Source organism: Bombina bombina, chromosome 4 (assembly GCF_027579735.1).
Source record: "Bombina bombina isolate aBomBom1 chromosome 4, aBomBom1.pri, whole genome shotgun sequence".
In the NCBI taxonomy this organism is placed as follows: Eukaryota; Metazoa; Chordata; class Amphibia; order Anura; family Bombinatoridae; genus Bombina; species Bombina bombina.
The window spans coordinates 479,598,091-479,612,637 of NC_069502.1; the positions used below are offsets into that span (position 1 = coordinate 479,598,091).

A 14,547-nucleotide genomic window follows, 5' to 3' on the forward strand; every position below is an offset into this window, starting at 1 on the left:
CTGGGCAAGAGATGTTCAGGATCCCTGGGCGCTAGAGATCATATCTCAGGGATACCTTCTAGACTTCAAATTATCTCCCCCAAGAGGGAGATTTCATCTGTCAAGGTTGTCAACAAACTAGATAAAGAGAGAAGCGTTTCTACGCTGTGTACAAGATCTGTTATTAATGGGAGTGATCCATCCGGTTCCGCAGTCGGAACAAGGACAAGGGTTCTACTCAAACCTGTTTGTGGTTCCCAAAAAAGAGGGAACTTTCAGGCCAATCTTAGATTTAAAGATTCTAAACAAATTCCTAAGAGTTCCATCGTTCAAAATGGAAACTATTCGGACAATCTTACCCATGATCCAAAAGGGTCAGTACATGACCACAGTGGATTTAAAAGATGCTTACCTTCACATACCGATTCACAAAGATCATCACCGGTATCTAAGGTTTGCCTTCCTAGACAGACACTACCAGTTCGTAGCTCTTCCATTCGGATTGGCTACGGCCCCAAGAATCTTCACAAAGGTTCTGGGTGCCCTTCTGGCGGTACTAAGACCGCGAGGGATTTCGGTAGCTCCGTACCTAGACGACATTCTAATACAAGCTTCAAGCTTTCAAACTGCCAAGTCTCATACAGAGTTAGTTCTGGCATTTCTAAGGTCGCATGGATGGAAAGTGAACGAAAAGAAGAGTTCTCTTTTTCCTCTCACAAGAGTTCCATTCTTGGGGACTCTTATAGATTCTGTAGAAATGAAGATTTACCTGACAGAAGACAGGTTAACAAAGCTTCAAGATGCATGCCGTGTCCTTCATTCCATTCAACACCCGTCAGTAGCTCAATGCATGGAGGTGATCGGCTTAATGGTAGCGGCAATGGACATAGTACCTTTTGCACGCCTACACCTCAGACCGCTGCAATTGTGCATGCTAAGTCAGTGGAATGGGGATTACTCAGATTTGTCCCCTACTCTGAATCTGAATCAAGAGACCAGAAATTCTCTTCTATGGTGGCTTTATCGGCCACACCTGTCCAGGGGGATGCCATTCAGCAGGCCAGACTGGACAATCGTAACAACAGACGCCAGCCTACTAGGTTGGGGCGCTGTCTGGAATTCTCTGAAGGCTCAGGGATTATGGAATCAGGAGGAGAGTCTCCTTCCAATAAACATTCTGGAATTGAGAGCAGTTCTCAATGCCCTTCTGGCTTGGCCCCAATTAACAACTCGGGGGTTCATCAGGTTTCAGTCGGACAATATCACGACTGTAGCTTACATCAACCATCAGGGAGGGACAAGGAGCTCCCTAGCAATGATGGAAGTATCAAAGATAATTCGCTGGGCAGAGTCTCACTCTTGCCACCTGTCAGCAATCCACATCCCGGGAGTGGAGAACTGGGAGGCGGATTTCTTGAGTCGCCAGACTTTTCATCCGGGAGAGTGGGAACTTCATCCGGAGGTCTTTGCCCAAATACTTCGACGTTGGGGCAAACCAGAGATAGATCTCATGGCGTCTCGCCAGAACGCCAAACATCCTCACTACGGGTCCAGATCCAGGGATCCGGGAGCGGTTCTGATAGATGCTTTGACAGCACCTTGGAACTTCGGGATGGCTTATGTGTTTCCACCCTTCCCGCTGCTTCCTCGATTGATTGCCAAAATCAAACAGGAGAGAGCATCTGTGATTCTAATAGCGCCTGCATGGCCACGCAGGACTTGGTATGCAGATCTAGTGGACATGTCATCCTGTCCGCCTTGGTCTCTACCTCTAAGACAGGACCTTCTGATACAGGGTCCATTCAAACATCAAAATCTAACTTCTCTGAAACTGACTGCTTGGAAATTGAACGCTTGATTTTATCAAAACGTGGTTTTTCTGAGTCGGTTATTGATACCCTGATACAGGCTAGGAAACCTGTTACCAGAAAGATTTACCATAAAATATGGCGCAAATACCTATACTGGTGTGAATCCAAACGTTACTCCTGGAGTAAGGTTAGGATCCCTAGGATATTGTCCTTTCTACAAGAAGGTTTAGAAAAGGGTTTATCAGCCAGTTCATTAAAGGGACAGATTTCAGCTCTGTCCATTTTGTTACACAGGCGTCTGTCAGAAAATCCAGACGTCCAGGCCTTTTGTCAGGCTTTAGCTAGGATCAAGCCTGTGTTTAAAACCGTTGCTCCGCCATGGAGTTTAAACTTAGTTCTTAACGTTTTACAGGGTGTTCCGTTTGAACCCCTTTATTCCGTTGATATAAAATTGTTATCTTGGAAAGTTCTGTTTTTAATGGCTATCTCCTCGGCTCGAAGAGTCTGTGAGTTATCAGCATTGCATTGTGATTCTCCTTATCTGATTTTTCACTCAGACAAGGTAGTTCTGCGTACTAAACCTGGGTTCTTACCTAAGGTAGTCACTGACAGGAATATCAATCAAGAGATTGTTGTTCCATCCTTGTGTCCAAATCCTTCTTCAAAGAAGGAACGTCTTCTACACAATCTGGATGTAGTTCGTGCCCTCAAGTTCTACTTGCAGGCAACTAAAGATTTTCGCCAAACTTCTTCCCTGTTTGTCATTTATTCTGGACAGAGGAGAGGTCAAAAAGCTTCTGCTACTTCTCTCTCTTTTTGGCTTCGTAGCATAATACGTTTAGCCTATGAGACTGCTGGACAGCAGCCTCCTGAAAGAATTACAGCTCACTCCACTAGAGCTGTGGCTTCCACTTGGGCCTTTAAGAATGAGGCCTCTGTTGAACAGATTTGCAAGGCTGCAACTTGGTCTTCGCTTCATACTTTTTCCAAATTTTACAAATTTGACACTTTTGCTTCTTCGGAGGCTATTTTTGGGAGAAAGGTTCTTCAGGCAGTGGTTCCTTCTGTATAATGAGCCTGCCTATCCCTCCCGTCATCCGTGTACTTTTGCTTTGGTATTGGTATCCCAGAAGTAATGATGACCCGTGGACTGATCACACATAACAGAAGAAAACATAATTTATGCTTACCTGATAAATTCCTTTCTTCTGTTGTGTGATCAGTCCACGGCCCGCCCTGTTTTTAAGGCAGGTAAATATCTTTTAAATTATACTCCAGTCACCACTTCACCCTTGGTTACTCCTTTCTCGTTGATTCTTGGTCGAATGACTGGGACTGACGTAGAGGGGAGGAGCTATATCAGCTCTGCTGGGTGAATCCTCTTGCATTTCCTGTTGGGGAGGAGTTATATCCCAGAAGTAATGATGACCCGTGGACTGATCACACAACAGAAGAAAGGAATTTATCAGGTAAGCATAAATTATGTTTTTTGTTCCGTGCCCCACTGAAAAAGCAAAGGTGTGCTGTTTCTTCAAAATCATTTGTGGATCCAGAGATAATACGCCATTGGAGCGCCTTCTGTTTCTCTTCCTTCATTATCCAGATATCCATTGTTTTTGAAGAGCTGCGCTTTGGTTGGGTTGTTTGAATTATCATCGTGAGGCGCCTCTGTGATCTTTACTATCACTGTCTTACAGTGTGAACTTATTATCTTTATTTTTGTTATATAAAAGGTTGGCTCGTTTTGCTAGATGTTCAGTCGTTTGTTCAAGCTATTGCTAGAATTAGACCTGTTTTCAAATGTATTGCTCCTCCATGGAGCCATAATCCTTGTTTTTAGAGTTCTTCAACAGGCTCTGTTTGAGCCTATGCATTCTTTTGATATTCAGTTACTATCTGTGAAAGTGTTATTCCTGTTTGATGTTTCCTCTGCTTATAGAATTTCAGAATTGTCTGCCCTCCAGTGTGATCTGCCTTATCTTGTATTCCATTTGGATAAGACTACTTTGGATGAAGACGTGGTTTTTACCTAATGTTGTTTCATCTCACAATATCAATCAATAAATTATTGTTCCGTCTTTGTCCCAATCATCCTTCTAAGGAGGGGCATAATCTGGATGTTGTTAGAGCTTTAAAGTTTTGTCTTCATGCTACCAAGGAATTTTGTCATTCTTCTTCCTTGTTTGTCCTGTTTTCTGATAAGGTCAAGGGTCAGAAGGCCACATTTGTTACTCTTTCCTTCTGGCTCAGATATTTGATTTGCATGGATTACCAGGAGCCTCCATTCAGGATTACGGCACATTCTACCTGTGTGGTGTATACTTCCTCAGCCTTCTAGAATGAGGCTTCAGTTAAATAGATTTGCAAGGCTGCTACCTGGTCTTTATTGCATACTTTCACAAAATTTTACTGATTTTGATGTTTTTGCCTTAGCAAAGGCATCTTTTGGTAGAGAGGTTCTTCAAGCAGTGGTGTCTAGTACATAAAGACTGCCTTCTCTATGTTTCCCTCCCTAAAATTTTCTATAGACTCCACTGCTTGGGTATTGATTTCCAATAGGTTATGAATAAATTTGTGGACTCTCACTGCCTTTAGAAAGAAAATATAATGTATGCTTACCTGATAAATTATTTTTCTTGGCAGTGAGAGCCCATGACCCGTCCTGAAATAGTAGAAGCGGCAGTCTTACGTCACCTCTTAACCCCTTTTTTATCTCTCTACCTATCCTTGGCTTGAACTACTGAGTGGGAAGGGGAAGTGGGAGGGATATTTCAATGCTCTGTTTGGGGTGTGTCTGCTTCCTCCTGGTGGCCAGGTGAAGTATTTCCATAGGTAATTAATTAATTTGTGGACTCTCACTGCCAAGAAAAGTTATCATGTAAACATAAATTATATTTATTTCAGGATAACCTTATATGTGGTTGATTCATGTGTCCTTTACAAAGATAAATCTGCCCAATTCCAGCCTTATCGAAGCACCCCCAGATCATCACCGATCCTCCACCAAATTTCACAGTGGGTGCAAGAGATTGTGGCTTGTAGGCCTCTCCAGTTCACTGTCTAACCATTAGATGACCAGGTGTTGTGCAAAGCTGAACATTTTACTCATCAGAGAAGACCACCTGGAATCGGCCAGATTTATCCCCCCCCCCCCCCCTTATCTAAAACTCCATTATTTTTTTTAATGCTATTTTGTATTTTTTTCCCCAGCCTCCCAAATGACACAGACCTTTGATTTTCCTCCACTAAAGCCATCTATTGGTAACAGTCCTTCTGTGTCTAGAGATTCTTTACATGGTACGTTAACTTGTATTATTTTTTATTTTACTATTTGTTTTTCTATCTTATGCCATGAACTCCTATATATAATAGATAAACTTAATGTTGCTGGTGAAAAATATTGCAGTCGTGGTAAAAAAGCTTACTGTACAGTCTTTTTTAGCTTTGAATATAAAAATAAAGTGTAAGTTTAAATATTGACAAACTATAGATTTAATCTTTTAACAAATGTTTCCAAAATGAAAATTTTCTTCCCTGCATATCTTTATTAAATAATTTGAACTGGAGAAGAATGGACAAAACTTTCATGTTCGGATATTCAGGAAAATTTTCCCTGAATATTCGTTTTTCATTCCCCCCCCCCCCCCCCCCAAAATAAAAAAAAAATGAATTTCTTTCTAATGACACGGTGAGTCCACGGATCATCATAATTACTATTGGGGAATATCCCTCCTGGCCTGCAGGAGGAGGCAAAGAGAACCACATCCAAAGCTTTTAAATACCACTCCCCTTACCCACAACTCCCAGTTATTCTTTGCTTGTAGTTGCAAGGAGGTGGTAAAGTTAGGTGTCTGATTCTTCAATAAGAGTTTTTTATTTTTAAAGCAGAGCAAGTTTGCTTTGTTTTTCTTTGGGGGTTTAGCCGTAGTCCACTTCAGTCTCTTCAGTAGAGCAGTGGTGGCTTTTAAGCTTTTGGGAACTTGGGGTGTATAATCCCCTCTGCGCCTCCCAGGATGTTGCTGCTGCCCCTTTTTGGTAAAAGACTATGTAGGTTTACTTAGTCTTTTTTCTATGTCCACAGGTCCATGTTAGGAAGGAATCCTTTCAGCCTAGTGAGCTGCCTTACTGCCGGGCAGTCTGTGTTGGAGGTAAGTGCTATTTTTATTTTCCTGCTAATATAAGCACAGGAGAAAGTTTGGCACATATGGGGTTAATCCTGCTTATGTGCAGGTGCTTTATTATGGCAGCATTTGTTGTTTGTGGGGCACTGTGTGAGGATGACTCTGTTAGGGTGTTGTTTAGTATCCCTATTTGGGCTCATGGTTTTTTGTATTTTAAGAGTGTGCTGACTTGCTCTTTATTTAGGCCCTTTCTCTGTAGCATATTGGGTATAAGCATTGCATATGATGTGGGAATCCCGGGTTCAATACCCGTAGGCATTCAACAATTATTTTTGAGTTATGTGTGATGATGTTACTGGGGAGCATATCTCGCCTTTCTATTCCTCCCGGCGGCTGTTTGTTTAGAGTAATGCCGGCCAGGAGGTGGTGTGGTATGAACATCCTGTTTTGCTGCGGTCTGTCTGTTCAGTGTGTGCAGACCGGGTGCCGTTTGGCTCATTGAAGTCTGGATTTTGCTTCTTCTTCCAGTTGGAGGGGGTCAGGTAAGCACCTCAGCAAACGTTTTGTTGAGGTGTAGAGGTGTGCTGCAGGGGTCCTTGGTTCATTGCCTGTATTTAAGATTTTTTTTATTAAAGTGGTACAACGTTATTTAAAGAGACAGTAACGTTTTATGTTGGAAATTTATTTTCTTTTGGTTAATTTGTGTGTATGGCAGACGGTTCCTAAGGTAGAAGGAGCTATTTCCACTTTGGCTAAGAGGACCACTATTCCTGTTAAGGATAGTTAAGGATCCCATGGATAAGAAGTTGGAGGCCTTGCTTAAAAGGATTTATGTTCACCAGGGGTTCCAATGGCAACCGGTGGTGTGTATTGCTACGATCACCAGTGCGGCTGCATATTGGTTTGATGCGTTGTCTGATTCTATTAAACAGGAATCTCCTCTGGAAGAGATTCAGGATAGAATTCAAGATTTAAAGTTGGCTAATTCCTTTATTGCGGATGCTTCTCTTCAGGTCATCAAGTTAGGAGCAAAGATTTCAGGTTTTGCTGTTTTTTCGCGCAGGGCTTTATGGTTAAAGTCTTGGTCTGCGGATGTATCCTCTAAATCCAAGCTTTTATCAATTCCTTACAAGGGAAATACTTTGTTTGGGCCTGGTTTGGCTGAGATTATCTTTATTACTGGGGGGGAAGGGGCATTCTCTTCCCCAGGATAGGAGAAACAAGCAGAAGGGTCGTCAGAGTAATTTTCGTTCCTTTCCTAACTTCTCTAGTAAGTCTTCCTTGTCCTCTTCCAAACAGGATCAGTCCAAGCCCTCTTGGAGGTCCAATCAGTCTTGGAGTAAGGGGAAGCAGTCAAAGAAGCCTGCCACTGACTCAGTCTGCATGAAGGGTCTGCCCCTGATCCGGGAATGGATCGAGTGGTGGGCAGGCTGTCTTTGTTTGCTCAAGCCTGGGTAAGGGATGTTCCAGATTCATGGGTGGTAGATATTGTGTCTCAGGGATACACGCTGGAGTTCAAAATTTTTCCTCCCAGGGGCAGGTTTCATCTTTCAAGGTTATCTGTAAATCATTAAAAAAAAAAAAAAAAAAAGAGGCATTCTTAAGTTGTGTTCGGGATCTTTCCGACATGGGAGTGATCGTTCCTGTTCCAGTCCAGGAGCAGGGATTAGGTTTTTATTCCAACCTTTTTATAGTTCCAGAAAAAGGAGGGAACTTTCAGACCCATCTTTGATCTCAAGTTGGTAAACAAATTTCTCAAGGTTCCGTCCTTCAAGATGGAAACTATTCGGTCCATTCTTCCTCTGGTTCAAGAGGGTCAGTTCATGACTACAGTAGATCTGAAGGATACATATCTACATATTCCCATTCACAAGGACCATCACAAGTTTCTGAGATTTGCTTTTCTAGACCAGCATTTTCAGTTTGTGGCTCTTCCTTTTTGTATTGCAACAGCTCCCAGAGTGTTCTCAAAGGTTCTGGGTGCGTTGCTGGCAGTTCTCAGACTGCAGGGGGTTGCAGTAGCTCCTTATCTGGACGTTATTCTAGTTCAGGCGCCATCTTTTCAACTAGCAAGCTCCCACACAGAGTTCTTGTTGTTGTTGTTGTCTTTTCTTCGCTCCCACGGTTGGAATTTAGGAAAAAGTTCCTTGATTCCAGCTACAAGAGTGGTATTCTTGGGAACCATTATAGATTCTCTGGAAATTAAGACTTTTTTTGACAGATGCAAGGAAGTCAAAAATGTTCAATTTGTGTCTGGCTCTTCTGTTATCTCCTCGGCCATCGGTGGCCCAATGTATGGAGGTTATTGGTCTGATGGTTTCGGTCATGGACATCATTCCGTTTGCTCGGTTTCATCTCAGACCTCTGCAGTTATGCATGCTGAGACAGTGGAACTGGGGTTATGTGGATCTGTCTCCAAAGATTGTTTTAGATCAGGCTGCAAGAGATTCTCTTTCGTGGTTGTTGTCTCAGCATCGTCTCTCTCAGGGAACCTTTTTTTGCAGGCCCACCTGGGTGATTGTGACCACGGATGCCAGTCTGCTGGGTTGGGGAGCTGTCTGGGGTTCTCTGAAGGCTCAGGGTCTGTGGACCCGGGAGGAATCGGTTCTTCCTATAAATATCTTAGAATTGAGGGCAATCTTCAATGCTCTTCTAGCCTGGCCTCAATTGGCTTCAACCCAGTTTATCAGATTTCAGTCGGACAGTATAACGTCTGTGGCTTACATCAATCATCAAGGGGGAACTCTGAGTTCCTTGGCAATGAGGGAGGTAGCCAAGATTATTCAGTGCGTGGAGGCTCACAATTGCTGTCTGTCTGCGATCCACATTCCAGGGGTGGACAATTGGGAAGTGGATTTTCTGAGCAGACAGACTTTCCATCCGGGGGAGTGGGAACTTCATCCAGAGGTCTTTTCCAGTTTGATTCTCAAAAGGGGTCTACCGGAATTAGATCTTATGGCATCTCGTCACAATGCCAAGTTTCTGAAGTACGGATCGAGGTCAAGGGATCCTCACGCTGTTTTAATAGATGCTCTAGCAGTTCCTTGGAAGTTCAGTCTGGCATACGTGTTTCCTCCGTTTGCCCTTCTTCCTCGGGTCATTGCTCGGATCAGGCAAGAGAGGGCGTCAGTGATTCTCATTGCTCCGGCTTGGCCTCTCAGGCTCTGGTATGCAGATCTGGTGGAGATGTCATTGTTTCCACATGGAGTCTGCTGTTAAGGATGGACCTTCTACTTCAGTGGCCCTTCCTTCATCCAAATCTCGTTTCTCTGAAGCTGACTGCTTGGAGATTGAACGCTTGATTCTATCTAAGCGTGGTTTTTCTGAGTTAGTTATTGAGACTATGATTCAGGCGCGTAACCCTGTGACTAGAAAGATTTATTGCAAGATATGGCGTAAATATCTGTATTGTTTTGAATCTAAGGGCTACTCTTGGAGTAGAGTTAGGATTCCTAGGATTTTGTCTTTTCTCCAGGAGGGTCTGGAGAATGGTTTGTCGTCTGCTAGTACCCTGAAGGGTCAAATTTCTGCTTTATCTATTTTGTCTTTTTGTCAGGCTTTGGTTAGAATCAGGCCTATGTTTAAGTTTGTGACTCTTCCTTGGAGTCTTAATTTAGTTCTGAGAGTTCTTCAACAGGCTCTGTTTGAGCCTATGTATACTTTGGATATTAAGTTGTTATGTTTTTGGTTGCTATCTCTTCGGCTCAAAGAGTGTCTGAGCTTTCTGCGCTGGAGTGTGAGACTCCTTTCCTTATTTTTCATTCTGATAAGGTAGTACTTCGTACTGCTTTAGGTTTTCTTCCCACGGTTGTTTCTGATAAGAATATTAATCAAGAAATTGTTGTTCCTTCTTTATGTCCTAATCCTCCTCCTCATAAGTAACGTTTGTTGCACAACTTGGATGTAGTTCATGCATTGAAATATTATTTGCAGGCGACTAATGATTTTCGCCAGTCTTCGTCTTTATTTGTTGTTTTTTTTCTGGAAAACGTAAAGGTCAGAAAGCTACAGCTACTTCTCTTTCTTGTTGGTTAAGGAGTGTTATTCGCTTGGCATTTGAGACTGCGGGTCAGCAGCCTCCTGAGAAAATCACGGCTCATTCCATGAGGGCTGTTTCTTCTATTTGGGTTTTCAAAAATGGGGCTTCTGTAGATCAGATTTGCAAGGCTGCCACTTGGTCATCTACATACGTTTTCTAAATTTTACAAATTTGATACTTTTGCTTCAGCTGAGGCTGTTTTGGGGAGAAATGTTCTTCAAGCAGTGGTGCCTTCTGTTTTGGCTAGCTGTCTTGTTCTTCCCTTATCATCCGTGTCCTCTAGCTTGGGTATTGATTCCCAATAGTAATTATGATTATCCGTGTCATTAGAAAGAAAATGAAATTTATGCTTACCTGATAAATTTGTTTCTTTCTTGACACGGTGAGTCCACGTCCCGCCCTGTATTTTCAGACAGTTTATTTTTTCATGAACCTCAGGCACCTCTGCTCCTATATATTACTTCCTTTCTCCTTTCCCTTTGGTCAAATGACTGGGGGTTGTGGGTAAGGGGAGTGGTATTTAACAGCTTTGGCTGTAGTGCTCTTTGCCTCCTCCTGCAGGCCAGGAGTGATATTCCCCAATAGTAATTTTGATGATCCGTGGACTCAACGTGTCAAGAAAGAAACAAATTTATCAGGTAAGCATAAATTTCATTTTTCGTTAAACATTTACATTAGTTTTCAAAAGAATAATAATGGATACTAATGAATACTGAAAATTTTCATCAGTAATTGTTTTCTTTATGTTTGCTGGTGCATTCATTCTCATTTTCGTTTCGTTAAAACAAAAATAAAATTTTCGGGACGAATGTGCATTCATCCCAACATTAATACACATCTCTTTGTACTGCTAGTTCAAGAAAACAAACACCTCTGTTAAATCCATTTATGTTCATATTAGAGCAACATGTAACAAATAAGGAATATTTTCTTAGTACTGCTAATCTCTTATTCAGTAATTTGGAATGTTTGGTCACTATCCAGATCACTACAATAGTACGGGATATGTTTAGAGCTGGCTGCAGCCTAACATTAATACACCTTCATTATTTTCTTACCCTGTTATACAACCTCAGAGCATAAAAGGTGATTGCAGTATTTCTCTTGTAAGGTGTATCCAGTCCACGGATTCATCCATTACTTGTGGGATATTCTCCTTCCCAACAGGAAGCTGCAAGAGGATCACCCGCAGCAGAGCTGTCTATATAGCTCCTCCCCTAACTGCCACCTCCCAGTCATTCTCTTGCAGCTCTCGACAAGGGAAGTAGCTAGAGAGGTGTGGTGAATTAATGTAGTTTATCTTCAATCAAAAGTTTATTATTTTCAAATGGTACCGGAGTTATACTATTTTGGCTTCAGGCAGAAAGGTGAAGAAGAGTCTGCCTGAAGTTTTTTGATGATCTTAGCAGTTTGTAACTAAGGTCCACTGCTGTTCTCACACATAACTGAAGAGATGGGTAACTTCAGCTGGGGGAATAGCATGCAGGGTTTCCTGCTCTGAGGTATGTGCAGTTTTAAATTTTTCTAGAGAGATGTGAAGCTAGAAAATGCTGACAGTACCTGATTTATTTAAGGTAAGCCTGATTACAGTGATTTAATAACGACTGGTATCATGCTTGCTGTAAAGGGTAATATTTTTGTTATTTACTCTCATTACTTAAAAGATATAACATTTGCTTGATGTATATAAATGTTTACTACAAATGGTGATAAAACTTTATTCTGGGGCCCAGTTTTTCCACATGGCTGACTAGATTTTGCCTAGGGATAGTTTTTTAAGGCCCTCTCACTGTGAGTACAGGTTGGGAGGGGCCTATTTTTGCGCCTTAATTGCGCAGTAGTTTTTGCAGCTTGAGACATCCAGCTTCCCTGAAGGAGTCCCCTGACATATAGGACACCTCTACAGGGTTTTTGTGTCTTCCAAAGTCGTTGTATGGGCAGGTAGGAGCCACAGTAGAGCTGTGGCAGTTGGTTGTGACTGTTTAAAAACGGCTAGATCATTTTTTTGATCCGGTTTTGAATCTAAGGGGTTAATCATCTATTTGCACTGTAAAATTTTTTCACTGTTTTGCAGTTTATGTGATTGTTTTTTTTCTCTTAAAGGCACAGTACCGTTTTTATTTTTTGCTTGTTCACAGTTATTAAAGTGTTTTCCAAGCTTGCTGGTCTCATTGCTAGTCTGTTTAAACATGTCTGACCTAGAGGAAACTCATTGTTCATTATGTTTAGAAGCTTTTGTGGAACCCCCTCTTAGAATGTGTACCAAATGCACTGATTTTACAATAGATTACAAAGACCATATTCTGGCTTTAAAAAATGTATCACCAGAAGAAATTGACAAAGGGGAAGTTATGCCGTCTAACTCTCCCCACGTGTCAGAACCTATTACTCCCGCTCAGGGGACGCCAAGTACATCTAGCGCGCCCATTGCATATACCTTACAAGACATGGCGGCAGTTATGAGTCATACCCTTACAGAGGTATTATCTAAACTGCCAGGATTACAAGGAAAGCGAGACAGCTCTGGGACTAGAATAAATACAGAGCTCTCTGACGCTTTAGTGGCTATGTCTGATAACCCTCACAATGTACTGAAGCCGAAGCAGGGGAGCTTCAATCTGTTGGCGATTTTTCTGATTCAGGGAAGATACTTCAACCTGATTCTGATATGTCTACATTTAAATTTAAGCTTGAACACCTCTGCATATTGCTCAGGGAGGTCTTAGCAACTCTGGACGACTGTGACGCTATTGTAGTCCCAGAGAAATTATGTAGATTGGATAAATACTATGCAGTACCTACTTACACTGATGTTTTTCCAATCCCTAAGAGGTTTTCTGAAATTATTACTAAGGAATGGGATAGACCAGGTGTACCCTTCTCTCCCCCTCCTGTTTTTAAAAAGATGTTTCCTGTAGACGCCGCTACACGGGACTTGTGGCAGACGGTCCCTAAGGTGGAGGGAGCAGTTTCTACTCTAGCTAAGCGTACCACTATCCCTGTCGAGGACAGTTGTGCTTTTCTAGATCCAATGGATAAAAAATTAGAGGGTTACCTTAAGAAAATTTTTATTCAACAAGGTTTTATTCTCCAGCCTCTTGCATGCATTGCCCCAGTCACTGCTGCTGCGGCTTTCTGGTTTGAGTCTCTAGAGGAGGCTCTACAGGTTGAAACCCCGTTGGAGGATATTATTGACAAGCTTAAGGCCCTTAAGCTAGCCAATTCATTTGTTTCTGACGCCATTGTTCATTTAACCAAGCTAACGGCTAAAAATTCAGGTTTTGCTATTCAGGCACGTATGGCGCTATGGCTTAAATCCTGGTCAGCTGACGTGACTTCAAAGTCTAAACTTCTCAACATTCCCTTCAAAGGAAGACCCTATTTGGGCCTGGACTGAAGGAGATCATTTCTGACATCACTGGAGGAAAAGGTCACGCTCTTCCTCAAGACAGGTCCAACAAATTAAGGACCAAACAGTCTAGTTTTCGGCCCTTTCGAAACTTCAAGAGTGGCGCAGCTTCAACTTCTTCTAACACAAAACAAGAGGGAACTTTTGCCCAGTCTAAGCCGGTCTGGAGACCTAACCAGGCTTGGAACAAGGGGAAACAGGCCAAAAAGCCTGCTGCTGCCTCTAAGACAGCATGAAGGAGCAGCCCCCGATCCGGAAACGGATCTAGTAGGGGGCAGACTCTCTCTCTTCGCCCAGGCTTGGGCAAGAGATGTCCAGGATCCCTGGGCATTGGAAATTGTGTCCAAGGGTTATCTTCTGGAATTCAAAACCTCTCCCCCAAAAGGGAGATTTCATCTCTCACATTTATCTGCAAACCAGATAAAGAGAGAGGCATTCTTACATTGTGTCCAAGACCTCCTAGTTATGGGAGTGATCCACCCAGTTCCGTAGGAGGAACAGGGGCAGGGCTTCTATTCAAATCTGTTTGTAGTTCCCAAGAAAGAGGGAACATTCAGACCAATCTTAGATCTCAAGATCTTAAACAAATTTCTCAGAGTACCATCCTTCAAGATGGAGACTATTCGAACCATCCTTCCTATGATCCAGGAGGGTCAATATATGACTACTGTAGACTTAAAGGATGCTTATCTTCACATCCCGATACACAAAGATCATCATCATTTTCTCAGGTTTGCCTTTCTAGACAGGCACTACCAGTTTGTGGCTCTTCCCTTCGGGTTGGCCACGGCACCAAGAATCTTTACAAAGGTTCTAGGGTCCCTCCTAGCGGTCCTAAGGCCGCGGGGTATAGCAGTAGCCCCTTACTTAGACGACATTCTGATACAGGCGTCGACTTTTCAAATCGCCAGGTCCCATACGGACATTGTTCTGGCATTTCTGAGGTCCCATGGGTGGAAGGTGAACGAAGAAAAGAGTTCTCTATCACCTCTAACAAAAGTTTCATTCCTAGGGACTCAGGTAAATCTTCATTTCTACCGAATCTATCAAACGAAGGCCAGATTGCCAAAACTTCTAGACTCTTGCCTTGTTCTTTATTCCATTTCTCGTCCTTCAGTGGCTCAGTGTATGGAAGTAATCGGTTTAATGGTAGCGGCAATGGACATAGTACCGTTTGCCCGCCTACAT

The 14,547-nt window shown here is 42.6% G+C and overlaps 1 protein-coding gene across 1 annotated transcript in view; it reads left to right on the forward strand.

Moving 5' to 3' along the window:
* MCPH1 (microcephalin 1) overlaps positions 1-14,547 on the forward strand; it is a 1,050,284-nt gene that overhangs the window by 124,663 nt on the left and 911,074 nt on the right. Inside the window, exon 7 of the mRNA XM_053710372.1 lies at positions 5,001-5,087. Coding sequence (XP_053566347.1) covers positions 5,001-5,087 — 87 coding nt within the window. The remainder of the gene's footprint in view (positions 1-5,000; positions 5,088-14,547) is intronic.